Source organism: Ascaphus truei, chromosome 7 (genome assembly GCF_040206685.1).
Source record: "Ascaphus truei isolate aAscTru1 chromosome 7, aAscTru1.hap1, whole genome shotgun sequence".
Taxonomy (NCBI): Eukaryota; Metazoa; Chordata; class Amphibia; order Anura; family Ascaphidae; genus Ascaphus; species Ascaphus truei.
The window spans coordinates 66131121-66153343 of record NC_134489.1 but is presented as its reverse complement, the minus strand read 5'-3'; the positions used below and the strand labels follow the sequence as shown (position 1 = coordinate 66153343).

Genomic DNA, 22223 nt, shown 5'->3' with positions numbered 1-22223 from the left:
ACAAGAGGATTTGTGTTTCTTTCCCACTGCGTCTCTGAATCTTAAACTTACCCCCTCCCCTCTGCTGCTGGATTCTCTATGCTCTCCACATCTCACATTCATGTATTGCCCTGTTTATTTACCATTCATACGTACGCTACTCTGCCATTCTCGGATTCTAGCTCATCTGCCTCAGGCCAGGTCCATAGTGCCTTCGCCCGTGCGGAGGCGTGTGCAGTCGTGACGTCACCCGCTTGAAACGGGTGCGTTTTTTGGCCATAGTACACGTGCCGTCCTTGGGCGTGTCTAGGGGCGTGACAGTGACATCACGGAGCTGGCTCGCACACGTGACCTGCCTGTCGCGCTGAGAAATCAGTTTAACCGATTTCTCGCGGAATGCGTGCCCCCTCCTGCTTCCGCGCACATGCGCCCACACGCCGCATGGAAGTGAACACTGCTTTAAGGCAGTCTGTTCGTTCAGCGTGCGGACACCTCCGCACGGTCTGCAGTACCATGGCCCCAGCCTTAGGATTGTTATCATGGATTTTTTGTGTGTGTTAAACTCAGAATCTTTTGTAAATCAGTATTGCCGACATGAGGAAGAGCGCAAACTCTCGATAGCTTGTCCTAAAATACCAATGATTATTCCAAATTTAAAAAAAAAAACGAATCCCCCAATACTGCAGATTCCAATGTTGCCAATCAGCCCGAATTTTGGCAACTTTGTCATTTCCACTGCATTATTTTCCTTGGATAAGTAGCAAGAGTAGAGCAGATGTAAGATAACATATATATTATGATATTACATCTGGCCTCAATTTTGGGATATATGGTTATCAGTTGATATCTGAATGTTTTTAATGTTGTTTAATGTATTGTATGTGTATTATGTTGTTAGAGACGTAGTGATTTGATATTAATGACATGCAGGCTATACAGCCTAATTGGGCAATTAATTTTTAATTGGTTAGGGTATATGTACATGTCATTCAGTGTCAGTCTTTGTAGCCCCTGAGGAAGTGGAGTAACATCCACGAAACGCGTAGGGCAGGTGACACAGTCACTTTGAGCTTGGTATTGGACTTTTTGGGACACTTGGTCACATTTGAGCCCCATTGCAGCCGTTAGTTCTTGGCATACAGGACGTTTGTACTGTCCCTTTAAGGGCACGTGCACACTCGCGTGCAGGCACGCTGAGACAGCCTGTGTAACCGGAGGAGGAAGTGAGGAGAGCAGCCTCACGTGGAGGAGAGCTGTGAGCCCCACAAGCAGGCCTCCAACACTGCCACTGTTCCTGTTAACCCCTGGAGGGAGAGTCAGCACGAGAGTCACGGTGCAGCAGGAATCACATCTCTGCAAAGACATCAGCAGCAGCCGGAAGACTCTTTGTTGCATTGCCTGTATTTGCCTTGCTGCTTGTAAGTAGGGCTCTGATTTTTCATATCTGGATGACCAGCGGTGTTCTCATTTGTCCAAACCATTTTATGGCATAGTTCTTTTTATTTAATAAATAGTTTTTATAGTCACTAGGAGTCTCTATGTTATATGTGCAGTGTGTGTATTAGTGTAGACCTGTTTTAACCCTACAGTGTTGCACTATGATCTGTGTCTGTTTGTGTTTTTTCCCCTATATGGCCTGTCAAGCAAGTGTGCTGATCCCCTGAGGAGTACAGGATTATCCAATGAACTTTTGGCGCCAGGTTTTTCTTTGTTTTCACTTTCACTTTCTCTGTCAGTACTGACAGTATTACTAGGCAGCCTTTATATATATATATTTTGCAATTGTCACACTGGTGTTTTAGTCTTTAGCGCTTGTGCACATTTTTTCTTTTTCAGATGTAAGATAACAGTATTTTCACTTGCTTACAAATGCAATATATGCTGTTGAGAAAGCAGTTTGTACAATTGCAATCAAGTGACTGTTTGTTTCCAAGAAACACAATAGAAGATCTGAACTGTAGGAAAGGAAAATAGGGGGTAGCAGCTCCTAATTTGTTACTTACAAATGATCCATTTTTCCATTGCATCCAGCGAGAGGTATTCACATGGCATCTGTTTAAAAAAAAAATATATACATATATAATAATAATAAAGGTTTTCACAACCGAATTGAAAATGTACTCTATTATTCATGTATATTTAGTTACTTAAAACACACGTAGTAGGATACATACATATTGATGTGTTTAGATATATTTTCCTACATTCCTTTATGTATACATATAGAAACACATACTCACGGGTGTGTATACATATACATGCATATGTATGTATATAGTTTATTGCCCCTACAACAGATTTACTGTGTTATATACAATATAAATAAGGAGATGGACACTATACATGGGGACTTCAAAACTGGCTCAAATCAGTCAATGTGTACTAAACATATACACAGGGCTCGACAAATGCGGTTGCCCGGGGCTACTGAATTGTGGCCGCTGTCGATTGCTTACCTGCGGCAATGGCCCCCGGCGTCTCCGTCTATCTTTAAAATCATGTTTTTCTGCTGCAGCACTATTCAAAATGGCCGTGTGGTGTCATAACGCCACGTGGCGCCTCATTACGTGGTTGCAATGGTAACGAAGCGCGGGCATTTTGAATAGTGCTGTAGGAGAACAACATTATTTTAAAGGCGACAAGACAGCAGAAGGCCGGGAGACACCGTCAGGACCCCGCAAACGGACCCCGTCCCAGGTGGGTTCTGGCCCAGTTTGTCGGGCCCTGCATATACATGCCATATATGAAGCCTTATGTGAGAACAGATATCCGAACATTAAAATTAAAACCTGCTTTGTGTTCCATATATGATGTCTGATTGCAGTGAATTATGACCTGACTAGTAAATGTGTAAAAGTATTGCTCCCGCTACGAGTCCTTTGTTGAAGAAAATACAACCATAACACATTTCAAAACTTCTGACATTTGCACCAGACATGCGTTTTAAACCCATAAAACTCATTGTTTGATTTCATATTCAATTATCTTAATATATAAAATCAAAGGTTGGTACTAGCTGCGGTGAATGTGATTGGTCCGTGGCCAGCCCGACTGTCATTGCCCAAGAGGTACGCCCCACTGTGACACACACCGCCCACACGACTGTCATTGGCCAAAACTTACACTGACATCACTGACACACACCTACTTCACTGTCACACACTTGCACTGACAGCATACCCCCAAAGAAGCCCTGCAGAGTCCTTGCTAAGTTCATCTCACACTCTCACCCCTGTGTACACACACACACACCTCCCTCCCCGGCGCTCACTTCCCTCCCTCCCGGCAGTGGCCAGGCAGCCTCCGGAAGGACCCTCTTCCTCCTGCTGCTGCTCCCACCAGATGTCGCTCTCTCTTTCCTCAGGCTATGGCGGTGTTGCCAATACTGAGGCGGTCTGTTCCCGCCCGGCTCCTGTCAGGTGCGTGTTTTCCCACCCAAAGACCCGCCACTGTCCGCGCGCTCACCCCCTCTGCTGGCCACTCGCGTAATGTCACACAAGATGGCGGCGTTGGCAATAGTGAGGCGGTCTGTTCCCGCCCAGCTCCTGTCAGGTGCGTGTTTTCCCGCCCAAAGACCTGTCACTGTCCGCGCGCTCACCCCCTGGCCCCCTCCCCCTCCCGCCCTTGGCGTGTGACGGTTGCTCCCTCTATCAGAGAGGCTACAGGATTTACCCGCGCTGCGGGGTCAGTCATAATCCAGACATAGCCAGTCGGTGTGTCAATGTCAGACAGAGTGGGCGGACATGCTTTGTGTGGGGTGAGGGCCACCCTCTGTCTATAATAAACATTCATGGCTACCAGCCCCTTATAACCTCACTCCCCAGCGCTCACTCACCTCACCTCCCACTGTCCCCCCCCCTCCTGTCCACTGTCCCCCCCCCCTCCTGTCCACTGCCCCCCCCCCTGTCCACTGTCCCCCCCTGACCACTGTCCTCCCCCCTCCCTCCTGTCCCCCCCCCTCCTGTCCACTGTCCCTCCCTCTGGGGGGTGGGAGAGGGGGAGCACACAAATAGGGGGGACAGGAGGGAGCAGGAAATTTAACTCACGGGCAACGCCGGGTCTCTCAGCTAGTATGACATAAATTGTTCTGGATATCTCTAGTAAACAATATCTGAACTTTAAACATACCAAATGACTTGCATTTTTGCCACTGTGGAATTGGTAATAGAATGTGTGATTTCATGATAAACCACTAAGATGTCAGGTTATCGGAGTAACAATAGCTTTGTACTGGCCCATAATAGCGGGATGGGACATTTGGTCGCGTCCGTTTCGCCACGACCAAATTGCTGCCGGCGCTTCACCGTGACTCACACCGCCACCACAGGCGATCCGCCGCTGGAATCCTCGCCACCAGCGAGGTATGTTTTATTACAGTTTAGAGTAGGGGGTTAATTTAAGGGTCTTCGCATAGGGGTTAATTTAAGGGGGTTTAGGGTAGGAACAGATCAGAAGTACAGCCGTCCTTTAAAGATGCATCTCACCAGCAATAAAGTATGGTTAGAAACACTTTATTGGGCTACATAAAATGATACAACATCCACGAACAATAAGGATCCTCCTCCCACACCTCTCTAGTGCTTTCTCAAGGACACGCCTTAAAAAAGCGCCAGAGTGGGCGTGAAACGCGTGGGAGGAGAATCCCATTTGTTTGTGGTTGTTGTATCTTTTTATGTGGCCCAATAAAGTGTTTTTAACCATACTTTATTGCTGGCGAGTTCTGCATCTTTAAGGGGTGGCAGTACTTCTGATCCTCTTTTCCTGCTTCATTCCTTCCAAATCGGAGAGACGCCACAGGGGGACACGGATCACCTCTCCTAGGTGTACTGTGTTACTACGAGGAGAGGGGAGCGGTGATTGATTGTGAGTAGTTGTATTACTCCACACCAGACAGACACTAAAAACGGGTTATTTCTTGCAGATGCAGCTGACCCACCGCAGAGGATGCATCTCCTATTACGGGCTTACAAGTCCAGTACATACGGATCTGCACCCAGTCTCAACCCCTCCATCAACTCATATATAGCACTTATATAACCCTATATGTGCCCCGTTTATATTGCATATCTTGGAATTGGTTTACATACCCTCCCAGTTTGTTCTTGAGGTGATAGCCGGTTTCTACCTCATTTAAGGACTTGGGGTAGGAGGTTTTCTGGTAAGGCACATACCTAAGCGGTGAAGTGGCCGTCGGCAGCGTCCGGTGGAGGGGTGAGTCGAGGCATAGCTCCGGGGGCCATTTGGTCGCGGCGAAACGGCCGCAACAAAATGTGAAAGACAGCATAATAGTATATATTGTTATTATGCAGTGTTCATAATAATAATATCCAGATTTTAATTTTTTTTTGTTTTAACCGTAAATTAAGGGTCTTGGAAAGTGGTCCCTTGTGTCCTCTGCTGTAAACTCTACGCCCGAATTTCAATTCTGAAACAAATGTATGGTACTAATCGCCAGTTGCTTTATCTTCATGTTCAGATCAAGTGACCTAATCAAGGTCACAAGAAGTTCACACGGTGAGTGCACTTGGTTTACTCCACTTTTAAACAAGAAAACGCCAATGCCTATATATAAGGGAACATACAACTGTGGGGAACATACAACTGTGGGGAACAGGATCAATACAGAACAAGCTCAGCATACCGTGTCTGACTGTGCAGGATTCAGCATTGTACTTGGAGCACTGATGAGGCTCAGGAGTTGTGCATTTCTCCACTGGTCAGCTGAAAGATTTCTTCGAGGATATACCACTTGTAGTGAAAGAAGTGCTTCTGACAGAGACTAAAATACAACCCTGCTTCGTCAGAACAGCTTCACAGAAATGACATGAAATAAGTATTTTACAACAGGAAGACAACTTGAATAAATACTAATTACTCAGATTTATTTTGAGGACAGCTTTCAGTCAGAACCATCTTCTATAAGCGGATGCAATCACTCCCAAAACTGTAGGATTATTAGCTCATTGGTGCACTAATTATTAAAGATGTTTTTAATGCCAGGGTTGAATTTCGATGTCCATTATTCATGATGAGAATGTACATCAGTGGGAAATGAATGGCTCCATTTGTTTATTTTGGAGAGGCGCGAGGATGTCTCCATATAGATTAGCAATGTAGATTTCCGCTCACTGCAGAAAGGGTCATAGACAGTCCTAAGAAGCACCATGGAGGACTTCGATCTGCTACTTTCTGGCAACTATAAAACAATTATAAAGGGCATGCAACTCATTTGTACCAACTTTGGTTTCTCCTAAAGTGTCCAGTTTAAGATTTTTTTCTTTCTTAATTGGGCTTCTTTTTTGGGGGGGGAAGGGGGTGTAATAACAACATTTCTAAAATGGATGAAAGGACAGATTGAATGAGTTTTAGCATTGGTTCTATAGAACTGTGGTTTTGTGCTGAGCTGCAAAACCTTTAGTGGGCAAAAATAAGAACTCTTTATAAATGTATTTGATCACAAGCTCACAATACCTTACACACGTCTACCATCGGCTGTAATATACCAAACAGTTTTCTAATCCTTAACAATAGTTTTAAACTTTGAATACTTCACTGTAGTGAGATCAAAAACACAACCAATGCAGTTTACCTTACTATGGGGTACAAACTCTTCCATCATCTTCTTTAAAGGGTTTTCATAGTCCACAATCATCTGTCCAAGCCTTGGGTACTCACGATCACTAGAGAAAATATATGGTTAGCCAAACCCTGTTTTCAATATAGAAGGATTTAATTGGCAAAATTGGAAAGATATTTAAACAAAAAACAAATACCTTGATCCGTGGGTCATTTCATGAGAGTAGTTGTAGAGTCCTATAATTGCTTTTCTCTCCTCAATCCGAGACAGCATTATCATTAGTGTTGTGTAGGTTATAATCAGATCCAAGTAGTTCTTTGTTAAATCGAAGTTAACAGTCTAGGAAAAAGACATGACAATCTTGGGAACACAAACTATCACACTATAACATTTGCGTCACAAAGTACGACTACACACATATGGGGCGTATTTATGAAGCAGCACTATTCAATAAAACACCTTTTGGCACTGGAAGATGCATCATCCATCCAGAAGAACCCTTATGACCTTATCACAATATAGCCCCAGAAAAGGGGTCCTTCGGCAACGGGATGTCTATGATGAAATAGCAGCTCTTAATAAAGCAGTAAAGACTAATTGTGAAGCACTTTGCGTCTCATTAGGATAAAAATGCTATATGAAAAAAATATTAATAATAAATATGGCCCTCAATGTCTTTCAGGGGTTTTTTTTTTTTTAACCACCACCCTTCACAGCCCCCTTTATTATTTCATTACATAAGTGGGAAGCCAGTGGTCCCCGAACGCTGAACCATGTTAATTTCAGCTCACACGGCACACTAGTTTCTGAAATACATTACCTATTGACTAACGTAGAAGATTTAAACCACCATTTTGTTTTTCCTTGTGGGGGGAGAGGGGACGCACCCAGGCGACATTTACAGGTATCTCGGAAACCAGGGGGTCCCCGGAGCTGAAATGAAAAGCTCTGAAGATCCCGTGCTTCATACCAATGTGAAAAAATGGAGTAGGGGGAACTGCTGTGTTAATTGATGCAATTTAAACAGAATATAATGCATGCACTGCCTGGGTGTGCCTCTTTCACAGTGCACACGGAGACGACAATATTAAGACTCTAGTTCATACAAAGCGGTTGTACAGACACGTGTGGTGCATATAACAAAAGCTGGAAACCACAGACCTGACAGATTTTCTGAAAAGCCAACTTTGCTGAAAAGAGACTGATGCATAGGAAGGAGGTTCACAATATAATGGCCATTCACGAGAATTTGTTAAGTGCAATATAATTACATTGTAGTGACATTATTGCTATGACTATCAGCAACTCTGTGTTAAAATATCAAACACATTTGTTAACTGAAATAAATGTGTACGGTATATACATTTACAAATATGGTATTATTTTACATTTATATTTCCCTCTTTTTTTTTTTTTTTTTTTTTTTACTTACAATATCAAAGAACACCTGGCAAACATCAATAGTGTTAAGCAGCTCGCAAACATGGTCCTAGAAGAAAAAAAAACTTCAACTTGAGTTAGGAAAAAAAGATCTAGAACCTCTTCATACGACTAACAGACAAGCCCCTACTGTGGAGAACTTTTATTAGTTACCACCATGGGTTGAACGTGTGTTCTTACGTAAAGGTTCAAAATTATAAGTAGTATCTAATGCACATTCTGGCTGTAACATACAAGTGAATATGCCGTAAAATTAAACAGTTTTTTTTTCTAATGGTTAGAGAAGAAAAGGGAAAAAAACAAAAACACAACAACAAACATTGCACGGACCAAATTACAGAATCAAAAGACTGATAGTGTTTCCAGGTTAATTAAATTTACTTTCTTAAAAATCTACGGACGGGGGCTCAAGTCTTTAAATGCCTTCTGTATCTCTCCATATAAAAAAAAAATGTACATTCCTTCCTACTCAGTCTTAATCAGTTAACAACCAGCCCTTACTGTAGGAAGTAGCTGAAAGGGAGTAGTCAGGAAAGAGAACGGACTGTGACTTTTCATTCGGGATATACTGGTGGGCTCAGATTTACATTGTAAAGGATTTGAAAAAACTGCAGCAGCATAATACAGCATTACTGAACATATCCACTAACACGTGGATAAAAACGGAAAGAAAATTCACATTTGCCGTTTTATTTTGTCTGAAAAATACTGTTCAAAATGATATCCAGTTGTTACTACTTTATCTCGATTGAAGCAAACATTAAATGCAGCCTATGCACCAATTATGAGGCAGGCATTTTACGCTACACTCCAGCAGATTGGGGCTAACCTCAAGTAAAACAAAATGTTACTTTGGTGCCTAGTCTTCAACATCTAGTCAGGAGCAATACATATGGCTATTCTCAGCTTGGTTATCTATCCATTTGATTTAGATTTAGTATTTAATGCTTGCATCACAACGTCTAACCAGGCAAATCACTGAAGTCAGTGGTGAAGTTCATTCAGTGGTGGTGCTCTTCTGTTGACCCATTTAGTAAAAGGGTGAAACACAAATTGTTCATACAAAAAACAATGATGGAAACCAAAACTACAAAGCACCAACCAACAAACAAATTGATGGCGTGGGCAATTTGATAGGTTGGTACCCGTGAATCTCTGCAGTAGTAAAATATTTGAGCAACATATAAAACAATCAATATAAATGTGTACTCATCACTTTTAGGCTGGTGCCATGGAGTCGCAGACCGTGCGGACGCTGAGCGATCAGACTGCCTTAATGTAGTGATCGGGTCCATGCGACGCGACAGGCCAGTCACGTGAGAGGTTCTCCCAATGAGGGCGAACCAGCTCCGTGACGCCCCTAGGCACGCCCATCACGGCCAGGGAAAAAACACTGCTTTACGCGGGTCACTTCACAGTGAGCTAAGGCACCATGGCCACAGCCATAGGGATGTGCAAATATACACACATTGGTACCTGCACACATACTATACACGGTGACAAATATTGCCGTCTTCACAAATGTATCAAACTTCCACGGCCCCTACACAAAAACTCAAACAGTCAATAAACTGCTAATTTTGCTTGAAATTCTCTCACTTTTTAGACAATATTGAGGGCGATTTTAGAGCGGCAGGATTTTAACTAAACTTTTCCAAATGTATTGCCAAGTTTGGGGAAGGGGATAAATAGCAATGATTAAATAACCTTTGACATCTCCTATTCACCAATGTACATTCTTACTCTCGTTAGGCATCTACAGATGGCGTGTGATTTATAGTCCACTCCAGTGCAGTATGGTAGGATATTCTTACCATTAAATCCTGTATAAACTTTGTGATAGTGTGTGTTACAATATATGTTGTGTTATAGGGCGTGGGACCCGACAATCTGCACGCTATAAAAGATGTAGAGCAGGAGTGGCCAACTTCAGTCCACAAGGGCCACCAACAGGTCACGTTTTCAAGATATTGCTGCTTGACCACAGGTGACTCAATCAGTGGCTCACTCGTTGACCAAGCCAACTGTGCTTAAGCAGGTATAGCCTTAAAATCTGACCTATTGGTGGCCCTTGACCTTGACAGGTGGACCTATTGGTGGCCCTTGAGGACAAGTGTTGGCCAACTCTAATTTAGCACCTAAATACAAATTAAATTTAAAAAAAAAAAAAAGTCTCTTACCTTAAATTCCATAACATCCACAAATGTGAAGTAATATAGGGCCAGATTCTTCAGAATTTCGGATTTTTCTTTCTGTAGTTGTGCAAGCTGTTGCTGCAAAATGTAAAAAAAATTATAAGTAAAAGGCTTTTCTTTTTTTTTTTTTTACACCTTTCAATACTTGTGCTCGACATGAATAAACAAGAGAAATTGCTAATTGATCAATTAACGCAAATCATTTGTCTTTCAAGATATACACAATTATGAAACCTTCTCTCATTGCTTGGGAAGAGAAAACAAACAGAACTGATGTGCTAATAATCCTGCTTCTAATAAAAATATAGGATTGGCGTATTTGAAAAGGGTTAGGTAAAATGTTACAGGTACAGGATGAAAAGAAATGCAGGTGCGGTCCATAAAAATAAATTAAAAAAAAAAAAAAGGACAAAAACGTAAAAGAAATGGATTTGTTACTTGCGATTGCAAGAGAGACGACATAGGTCATAGGTCGATGAGCATGACACTTAAAATTCTGAACTTACCAAACAGAATATCCAGGCAAAGCCACGTTACGCATGCAAAATAAATGTAGATACAAACATAAAATACAGTAAAACGATCTAGAGTCCAACACAATACATCAAAAGCAACACAAATGGAAAGAAAGAAGCAAACAGTTGTTAGAAAAATTATGAGCAAGGAGTATTAGAAAGTAAAGATATACAGTAACAGTGATCTAGTTTCAAGAAAAGACAATGTAATGCAATTGTACATTTAAGCAATTAAAATCACTCAACTACAATAGGACAGTGGATTTACCTGTCAAACAGGAAGAAAGCAACCTACTTAATAAAAAAATGACAATAGAACCAATGCCTTAAGGGAGCAATCTATGCAATATCCTACATGTATTTTTTTTTTTTAATAAATCAGTTCTATACTTTCTACATTTTTTTAAAATTCAACTCAAAGCCATTTTTGAATGCGTTTTAATATACTGAGCATCCTTTGATTTCTTTGATTGCTATAGCCGGGTTTAGCCCACCTTCCCAGCAGTGCAAGATCTGTAAAACACTTCCTATTTGTGTTCATCTGTTACCAAATTTCCAAGCAGTTTGAGCTGCAAACTGTAACAATATATAATGCTACCTTAGTAATAAACGAATACATTGTAGCTGCTGAGTTAGACTGACTGAAGGATTGATTGAAATTTAAAGGCAGACATTTAGTGAACCCTGGAAAGCAGCATCTCTGCTGATCGATCAGGGGAGAACAAATCGATCAGTTCAGATCATCCTTTTTCTATAAAGGTAATCAAAGGCTGCATATAGTTTAAAAATATATATATTTTTGTTTTAAGTGCCGCTGTGGACTGCCCCTCTAATGGATTAAAACAGCAATTATAAAACACAAAAACACTAGACTTGGTTTTAAAAAACCTGGTAGCTGGGAGTCTGGGACTATATCTGAATAGAATATAGTCTTGTATAAAATGACATTTTCCCATATACATAAAACAAAAGTGTAACTAACACAGACACACAGACACACAGACACACAGACACACAGACACACAGACACACAGACACACAGACACACAGACACACAGACACACAGACACACAGACACACAGACACACAGACACACAGACACGTAAATAGATAGAAATGTAGATACGAGATAGATAAATTGCGCAAACTAAAAAACGTAACATTTTTTGGGGTGCAAACTTTTTTGCAAAACTCATTTTTGTTAATGTTACATTGTTCATAAACCTTTCCAAGTCTAGTATGGATAACATGATTTGTAATGTTTTTTTTAATAAACTGCTGAATATTAAAGAGATCACTTTAAAATCCCCAAGTTGTTTTCAGCGTGTTTCGGTTGGGTATTGCTTTCATTGGATGTGGAGAAGCCCACCAATAAATGTATTTATATAAATCAATGTTTCAGGGTGGTAAAACACCCTCAGAATGATGCCCTCATCAGAAATGTATTACAATCTGGTGGCTTATGCGATTAAAATGGGAGACAAGTGGCTGTGCCAGAGTTAATCACGGACCTATGCAAATTGCAAACAAAATAAAATGGTAAAAGGAAAATAAAAGGCCGTATTGGGCCAACTTCGTTTACCATGTACAAACCTTTGAACATCAGATAGTTCCTCTTGGAGCCGGAGTGGCCAACTCCAGTCTTCAAGGGTCACCAACAGGTCAGGTTTTCAGAATATCCCTGCTTCAGCACAGGTGGCTCAATCAGTGGCTCAGTTGACAACCACATTTGCTGAAGCAGGGATATCCTTAAAACCTGACCTGCTGGTGGCCTTTGAGAACTTGAGTTGGCCACCTTTGTCTTGGAGCATAAGGGAATAATACAATTACCTTTTGCCTGTAGTGTATAGGAGAAAGTTAGGAACCACTGCTCTACTTTCTAAAAGGTATTGTGACTGTGCTCACCCTAGAACAAACATGTACTGTATGCGGAGCCGGACTAACAAGAAGATGAACCTGCTCAGTCACCAGGCAGATTTGGGAGGGAGCCAGAGAAAGGGTAATTACAACAATAGTCGTATCCAGGTTTGGACACATTTAGGAAGGGTAGTAAGGTGTTCTGCATCATCTCCCTTTTCTTACAAATCAAACTAGAAGGTGGACAGAATGGCTTTATATTTTGAGATGGTCAAAAAAGACTGATAATCAGCTCCCCAATAAGAGTTCCCTATGTGTATATTTATATATATTTATTAAAAAGAAACAGGGAGGGTATCAATTAACTAGATTTTATACACATTTATCTCAACTACTAGATATTTTATTAACATTGTAACTTTCTGTCCTCTATGGAGAGCTATAAATTATGCAGAATTACATGGTATTTATGGTTCCTGGAACATCCTGCACCCATAATGACATCACTAAAATGGAAGCCCCCTGTTCTACTTTTCATGTAATGCTTAAAGTTTCAAAAAATGGTGTAGCTTTCTTTCAACAACAACATAAAAGAAATACTACTTTCTATTTAAAAAAAAAAAAAAAAAATTTTTTTAAAGGGGGTAAAACAATCAGTACCAAAACTATTTGTTTTTCTTTTCATTAACTTTGTAAGTGTGTACCAAATTGGTGAATATAAAGTATTAACTACAGTAGATGAGAAACAAAAAAGTGTATACAGCAGCAACGTAGAAAACATAGGAGTAAGAATCAATAAGAATTGCTAAGTGTGTGAATTGTTTATCAGATCTGAGCTTATGCAAAAGAATGTGGGTGGAGATTTAACACACCCAGTCCATGCAGAAAATGCACCAATGTCAACATCTGCTAGAGCAGGGGTGCTCAACAGTCCTGAAGCCACCAGGCAGGTCCGTCTTCAACTGAGCCAAGATTGTGCCACCTCTGCTGAAGCTGGGATATCCTGAAAACCTGGCCTGTTGATGGGTGGGGTTGAGGACTGGAGTTGAGCAACCCTGTTTGTTAAACGGCTATAGATATAAGAATGCAGGCCAATATAGTATATATAGGGATTAAAAAAAAAAAAATGTAACTGTGTTGCAAAAGGCATTAGTTTTAACATTTGTTTAACAAGGGGATGTGTAACACTAAACAAACCATGAGCCCAGATTGTATAACAATAATACCAAAGACTCTTCCGGTTAACACCTAGCTGAGAAATGTTGCAATTCCTTTTAAAACCAAACTACATACATAGTTATTTTTACCTTCCAAACATGCTACATCATTAATTACATGTTTCTGTTTCTACACAATGTGAAGATTTTAAAAATCAGTAAGAAGTATGTATATGGTTTGCTGCCAACACATCTGTACTACTCTACATTGAATAGTTTTTTTGGTATAAATTAGTGGACATTCATTCAAGTTAGTGAACTGGTTTCTCAAAAAGGCTTGTACAATCATGTAGAGTCATGCCTGGTATGATAAATTAGCAGACATGCCCAAAAAAAAAAAACAATGTTAAAATATGGTTCCCAGCGCTATGGGATACTTTATTCTTATGGCTCATACTTATTTCGTGGTATCCCCAAATTAGAAAAATTACAAATTAGCACTGTACAATCCTTTATTACTCTGATTTCCAGTGAGCGAAGAGAAGACAACTCAACATTAGACCCACAAGATGCATTATCCTATTCCTTTAACAGGGGAAAGACAAAATCCTTTTAAAACAGTGGTTAAACATATGTGCAGCATATAGCAGGAAATATCCCTCAAGATATAGATATCTACTCTTAGTCTCAAACCAGCATAGCCAGCAACCAACCTCACACTGACGATACCCATCAAGGTTGAAACATGTCTGAGTGGGTTTACTGGCTTTGCATCTCATCCCAGCCTCTGTCTAAAAGTTGTGTTTAAAGCAGCATGCATTGGCTTAAGGATTTTCTCGTATAATACGAGCTTGAGACAAAAGGTGGCACTGTGTGCTCATTTGCATGTCATTTCCCAGAATCCCTTGCTGCAGTGGAAGCGCTGTGTGCAGGACGATAGTGGTGAAAGACAGGGTTGCAGACCTGTCTAAGACATGCAAATGAACATACAGTAATATTTACAGTTGATAGAGATAGATAGATATAAATAATCCTAGTAGAAAGCATAAAAACATAACTTTTTAAAAGACATTTCCCAAAAATATGGATTTAAGAAAAAAAAAAATAGTAGTTGGGTTTAGAGGACTGAGCCACTGATTGAGCAACCTGTGCTGAAGCAGGGATATCTTTAAAACCTGGCCTGTTGGAAGCGCTTGAGGACTGAACTTGGCATTTGGCATCCCCTGATCTACTACATCTCAAATTCACTCAACTCATTTGGATGACCATAAAATCAGGACTACTCAAAGTTATCTGAGACATAAGAAAGCAGGCGTGAGGCCAGTTCTGTGAACTGTGCTCTTGTGCCTCGCAGTAACAATACAACTCCCATCTGCCTTTACATGCAATAAAAAAAGCAAACAATTATCCTATTAAATTTACAACCAACATTCGCTTCGGGGGAAAAAATAACAAATTAAAAACAATTTAAATAAATGTTTGATTGCAGTTCAGAACCACTTGGCCCATTGTATTATCTGCTGTAAAACACTATTTGACCCTTGGCTTTTAAATCTACGATACAGTGGTCTATCACAGCGGTGCGCAAACTGGGGGGCGCGAGACTGCCGACGGGGGGCGCGGGGTTTACAGAGGCCCCGCGCGCTTCCCTAAATTAAGTGCCGGGGGAGCTGCAGGGCCTCTGTAAACCTTACTTACCTTGGCTCCGGCGGCTTCGTTCATCACCATAGCAACGCGACGGCAAAATGATGTCGCTATGGCAGCGTCGCAGGTAAGTGGGGGTTAGAGGGGGGGGCACGAGTGTGAGGGGACCGCCGACAGGGGGTCGCAGGGAAAAAAAAGTTTGCGCCCCCCTGGTCTATCATACGCATTGGGAATCTTCACATTTATTAATATCGTTCTGAAGATATGCTCTCCAGAAGTAAACAGTACTCTAGATGAGGTCTCAGTAATGATCTATAAAGCACCACCACCCTTCTCTTTCTGCGGGTAATTTCTCGCTATAGAACCTAGAACCTTCTGGCATTCCCCATAGCTTTGTTACACTGCCTGCCTAGGTATACATCACCTGAAATAATGACTCCCGGGTCAATTCCCTCTATAGTGATTGACATTGTGCCATTAATCCGGTCTTTAGATTGTTATGACCAGGTGCATTTTTTGGCATTCAATTGTAGTTGTCACACGATCATTCCTCTAATCCAGTGGTTTCCAACCTTTTTCTGGTTAAGGAACCCCAAGGGAAATTTTGAGGAACCCCCAACCCTGTCTAATAGCAACTCTGATCAGATGCATTGTAAATCCCTTTATATTTTCAAATGACCAGAAATTTGCAGGGAACCCTGGTTCAAAAAACATTGCTCTAATCTACCTAAATCATTAATCATTGTGTTTATCCCCCGGGAGTGTCAACGTGTGTGTGTGTGTGTGTGTGTGTGTGTGTGTGTGTGTGTGTGTGTGTGTGTGTGTGTGTGTGTGTGTGTGTGTATATATATTTTAAAAAAAATCCATATTTTTGTAATGTCATATAATAAGCATATTAAAAAAAAGAGCACCAGTCCTAGTACAGTGCACCAGAGGTACTCCACTGCCTTTAACGTTACTCTCCTCTAAATGTACTTCATTTACCACAGCTGTGTTGACTATCCTCCCACAATGCAATGGTCTTCCTTAAATAAAAGTAATGCTATTTAGACTATTAGACTAAACATTTGGCTGTTCGTTTCTTTGGAAACTAGAGATGGGTCATGCTGGTCAATTAAGTTTTTTTTTTTTTTAACGTCTATCCCCACGCTATACTGGTTGTTGAGCTAATGAGGGAGGAGACCAAAGGCATTGTGTGCAAACCACCTCACCTGTTCAGCATATAGTGATATCACACAAAAGGGAGAAGCTAGAGGAAAACAAACGTCTCCCATTTCTCAGGACCCATGTTAACAAAAAACATAACTTAGAAATAAACAAAAAGCAGGGCGCAAAATAACAGTCTGTTGTCTACTTAAGGCAGGTCATCAACAGTTATTTTCAGGCCAAGCCGACTTGCAGAGTCCTACTGATCGCTTGTCAAAATGCATAAGTAATAATAAAAAAATTTTAAAAAAACAGAGAAATATTTAACATTTTCATTTTGGGAGGTGAAACCAAACTAACCAGACATAACCGATAGGCCAGAAAACAAGCAACATGTATCAGCTTAAATTTTCATTTTCCTCGAGACCAATCACGGCTGTGAGAACAGTTGGGTAAACTCTTCCTCCTTTGCCAAGGTAGAAAAAGTCTTCAAGTAACCCAAAAAGGGCCCCTTCACTACCTGCAGATCGTCTTTGGTTTTCCTCTAGCTATAAAACATACCTAGGAGATAAAGGCAAAAAGGAAGTGACCACTGACTTGAATGAACAGAAAGAAAAAAGGAAATTACAGTAAGCGGATAATACATTTTCCCCTTTTCCTGGTTCTCCCCTCATCGCAGTGGCACGGCTGGGACATTTCTAAGCAAGAACATATACGAGATACAGGATTCCCACATTTATTTATAAAGCTACTGCTCAACGAATCTTCCGACCAAAGCTTGCATCAGCTGAGGCCTGGGCATATAATTTATAGCATTTCCTGAAGATGTTAAAGCAAGATGATACAGTTACCATGTGCAACTGGGTGGGAGAAGTTTGACCTTTGAACATCCAGGACATAGAGCTACAGGCAGTGTCGAATGCTTTTTTAGCTTCCCTAGCACTTGTCTATTTTTGTGTTCAATTGCTCTCTCAATACACAATGTAATCCAGCATGCTACGGAATCCTTAGATGCAGCTATCCCTATTTCTAGTCCCTTCTAGAAGGACAGTGTCCGATCTTCAGAAACTTTGCACCGCTTCCAAATATTGTTGTTTCAGCCATCCGACGACATCTAGAATATGCAGATTTTCCTCTATCTGGTTATTCAGGTTAGAACAGAAACTTAGCTAAATTCCTTTACACCAATGCCGAGACTTGCACATCAAGGATCTTAGACAGAGTCCTTTGTTCAAAACCCTTTTGCAAGAACACCACGGAAAAAAAACTTGGGTAAGAATCTTGGTTTATCCGTATACACCAATCTAAACAAACATAACTAGATGCTGTGGTAAACTGCAGATATTGAATGATTCCTTGCTGCCAGCAGAGCCGTTGTTACTTTTTCTGATCGGCCATGTTTCTTTAGCAGCTTCCGCTACTAAGGCAGCATTAGTGGTTGTTTGGATGTTGGACTGGGCCCCGAGTAAGTATATATTGTACCAGCGATACTTGCCATGGTGCATCTATTGCCATGGTCACAACTTTAGTAAACCAAGCACTGCTTGGCCAGTAGGGAAGAAGGAATAACTGCTACCTTGTCTCCCTTTTTCTCAATACTCTTGGGATGAGCTGTATAGGAAGGAAGAGATCAGAGTTCTGCTGGAAACTCAAGGAATCAATCCATATCGCTTGTGGATGAGAATTTATTGCGCAAAAAAAACATTCTACTTTGTGGTCATATTTGTTGCCACAGCCCTTTAATCCCCCCAAAAATTAATATTCTCTTGGATGTATAGTTTTACGATTTGAATAATCTGCCAAAAGATTCTGTTGTCTTAGGATAACTGTTGTTAGTTCCTCAAGATGTTTACCCATCACATAAATTGAATTTATAGCTTATATAAGCCTTCTGCTCCTTGTTTCCCCTCCCCCCCAACCACCCCATTTGAAAATATATTTTACTGTTGTGCGATTGTCTGATTTTATTTGCACATTTGCCCCTCTGAGTGCCCGACACACTTCAGTGCTTTTGCTCCTAGAATTGCTGGCAAATTCCCGCAACATTTTGGCCAAGCTCCTTGCGCCACAGTTGCCGGCATCGGTAGTTACCGTTATCCATTTAGGATTGTCTAGCGGATGACCGTTTGCAGAATTACTTTGGTCTCCAAACCATTTTAATAATTTTTGGGTGCTTGCAGATAGGGGTCAGTTGGAACAAATCCTTTGAATTCCATTTTTCACTGGTCTAGAAAATTGAGCTGCAGTGGTCTCAAGGAATCTTGCCTATTTTATAGCTTTGGATGCGGTTTAAAAATTAAAAAATATGCCATGCAGTACACTGCAGACACTTGGTATGCTTTTCTTAATCTTTTCTTCTGGATGTGTTATATTGGATTTCTAATCCTGAGGCCAGGAGACTTCCCCCTTATCTGGAATAGAAATTCCAAGAATCTAAGGGATTAAGTGAACATCAACTGGCTTTTTTCCTGGTTCAAGAGCAACAACCATCCAAATCATGTTTACATACCACGGTAACAGATCTTTGTCCCGAGACTTGACCCCGAATACCTTTATTTTCTGAAAATTTGCCCCGGGGGCAACCAGGATTTTGGTGGGAGTTCTTGGTGATGTTGCGAATCTAAAGCGCCACATATTGAAAATGCCTTGAATCTACTGAGAATCAGATACATTTCTGGTCTCTCAACCACTGGAATATGCAGATATGCATCCTTCAAATCTTGACATTAGCTAGCCCTAAATCACCTTATGAGGGCTCAAAACAAGCAGTGGGTAAGCTAGGGTTCACAGACAGTTTAATGCATTAAGTCAATGTGCATTGCAATTACATACAATATGCCAATGTGCAAAATGCTCTAAGAATCCCTAGATTTGCTTGCAAAAATCACTACATTTGCCTAATGCTCACATATTTTGCCAATTGTTTTTTGCTGAAAACATATGAATTTGGGGCCATTATTAGACTTTTTAGCCTTAGCGAAACATTACACTGGGAATCACATTTTTTTTTCCCCCGGGGGAAAACGCTCATTTCATCAATACATTTTGGCCATTGGTAAAAAGCGCCTTTTAAAGCCTCCCCGCAGCACTTCCGGTTCAAGGTCCAGCAGAGACATGCCCCGGCGTGCATGAAGTTACTTCCCCCAGTTGCAGCCTTGTGAAAAAGAGTGTGCATGTGTGACTAGCTACATGGTCGGGACACGGCCAACCATTCTAGTGCACCAAAAATTGAGCCTATCCAGTCACCTTGCTTGCTACAAAAAGGAACGCAACTGCGGAACACTCAAGGTGAGGGGGAGTGCAAACTTTTTGTGCTGCGCCCCCCTGTTGCGTCGCCCACGCCCCCCTCCCTACGAGCTGCGTCAAATGACGCTACAGGGGCCACGTAACCCGCTGCGTCATTTGACGCCATGTTGCCATGGCAACGCGTCACAGAGCGGCTGAATCTAGGTAAGTAAAGTGTTGCACAGGCCTCATGCGCTCCCCCGGCGTTTAATTTAAATGCCGTGGGGAAGAGCGTGAGGCCTCTGCAACGGCCCGCGCCCCCCCCCCAGCAAAATCGCCCGCCCCCCAGTCTGCACAACCCTGCTCTAGGTGACAATGAGGGTCTCTAAACTGTCTAGGACGTTCAAGCCATATGGCTGCGATCAAAATGCAGCCGGCGATCCGCCGCCGAGATATTTCGTCACGATGTCTGCTCTTGGGCCCTACCGCTGTCCATTGTGCACCCGACATGCCAGGTCTGCCGCGCACAGGACCGTTATACTGCCTAGACAAGGGACGGCACCGGTAACTGGGTTTTTTTTATTTGCTGCATCTAGTGCAACTGTGCCCCAGAACTGCACCAGATAGATATACAAGCCATGATTATATATGCCCCTTCAACCGGTCACTTATTTTTGGAGAGGTAAAATTATTCAATACAGCAATTGCTCACAAAGCATCTTCTGACTAAACAAAGGACATTGAAAGAATCACAATAAAATTCAGCTTTCTAAAAAAATAAATCCTCAGAATGAGAATTAAAAATAAACACAAACACCTAATCCCGCAGACCTCATCTCTACTTCTCCAAAAGAAAATGGCACATCTTACATGGATAAAATATACCTAGAACAACATCTCTGAAAAATGTAGCAAGACACATTGCTTGATGTAAAGAGCATGTTAAATGTTGCATCAGATGTACAGATGTAGCAGATGTTGTGATGCATTAACGCTAGTCGTATTACTGCAAGCACCATTGAAAAACAAGGTAAAACATGTGCGTTCCTTAATACACATTGTTTACTGTGTTATTTCTTCCGTTACTCTGCACTAAAGTGTGTAAGAACGTCTGCTCCACAGATACTTTTTCATACAGGCCACATATTTTGCCCTGTAAATATAGTCTAGAATGGTTTTAAAGCCATAAACATCTTGCAAGGACACTAAAATGTGAATTACTGTGATTTTTCTGAACAAAAAGCTTTATAACCAAACCTTCATCACAATAATATTGAAACTACTGTGCTTTTCTTATACCATGTCACAAACAAAACATTATTTAATGTATAGGTTGTGCTTTTTAGTTCCGCTTTGAGCTTTTATTTACAAAACCATTGCATACATTAACATTTTCCAACCACCATTAAAAGTGGTAGGATGAGCAGTTACATGACCGAGTGCTTTAATTTTATTGCAACATTCATATATGTTGCTAAGTGGGACAACACCTTTAGATGGGGCAATGATTTCCCGTTATTGAAACATTAATGAAGCTTGAATTGATTGCAATTCAGTGAAGTAACCATTAAACTGCTGGAGAAACCATTCTAGGGTGCTTCCAGCTTACTGCTTCAATACAGGATTCCAAATGTTGCACTTTTAAATAAATTCTGGGACATCGTAAAGGGGTAATTACTCTTGTACTAATAAGAAGTACACGTTTAAAGGGGTTACTGGTACTGGTGCTTGTAAGCATGGAGAGTTAATACTTCATGCTTGCACAACCCGAGTTTCTCTATAATCTTCCATGTCTCTTAAGGGGCAGATCATGGCTTTTAGCACAGTTAAATTAGTTTAAAGGGAGCCAAATAATGTTTAAAAGGTTGCTTTTTGGCCGGCTATGTTGGTTTGTACATTCAAAGGAGCAATTCCACCTAAATTTTTTACGTCTTTTTTTAATCGTCGCCTGAATTAGGAACCCTCGTAGCTCATCATTTTCTATGGGTGACCTTGGTTGCCATGTTTGTAATCCACCAACATATTGGTCGTTCTTGTGTATCGATTGGCACCAAAAAAACCACGTTCGGTAACAAGGAGCCACTGGATGTCAGAGGATCACGAGGAGTTCCAGGGACCCCATGGTACAGGAAAGTTAGCATAATTATATTTTATTTTAAAGTTCCCAAGCGGGTTTGCTGCTTTAAGGGGAGAGATGAGACAAGAGCGATCACGTTTTCACAACTACTAGAGAGGACCAATTGGCTATTATAATTTCCCGGATAGGATCTCAGACATCAGAAACGAAACTATTTATCATCTCCAGAACTAGGGGGTTCCCCGGAGCCAAAAATAGCACATTTCAGCTCCAGAGGACCTTACACAATCTCATCCATTTACATGGTACTGCACCTTTATGTGAAAAGGTTGGTTTTTCACTCCGTACATGGCGCGGAACCTAGAATTTGCCGCCACAATGAGTCCCTGTCCCAAAGTGCTTGCAATGTAA

At 41.3% G+C, this 22223-nt stretch overlaps 1 protein-coding gene across 9 annotated transcripts in view; it reads right to left on the bottom strand.

Annotated features, from left to right (window-relative positions):
• NCKAP1 (NCK associated protein 1) overlaps nucleotides 1-22223 on the bottom strand; it is a 110642-nt gene that overhangs the window by 66131 nt on the left and 22288 nt on the right. For 5 of the 9 annotated variants that reach the window (XM_075608874.1, XM_075608877.1, XM_075608878.1 and 2 more), the window contains 6 exons: nucleotides 10177-10269; nucleotides 7989-8045; nucleotides 6753-6895; nucleotides 6569-6659; nucleotides 5621-5758; nucleotides 1983-2031 (listed from right to left, as the gene is read on the bottom strand). In XM_075608874.1, coding sequence (XP_075464989.1) covers nucleotides 1983-2031; nucleotides 5621-5758; nucleotides 6569-6659; nucleotides 6753-6895; nucleotides 7989-8045; nucleotides 10177-10269 — 571 coding nt within the window. The remainder of the gene's footprint in view (nucleotides 1-1982; nucleotides 2032-5620; nucleotides 5759-6568; nucleotides 6660-6752; nucleotides 6896-7988; nucleotides 8046-10176; nucleotides 10270-22223) is intronic. The other 4 variants (XM_075608876.1, XM_075608879.1, XM_075608880.1 and 1 more) reach the window with 1 other exon arrangement.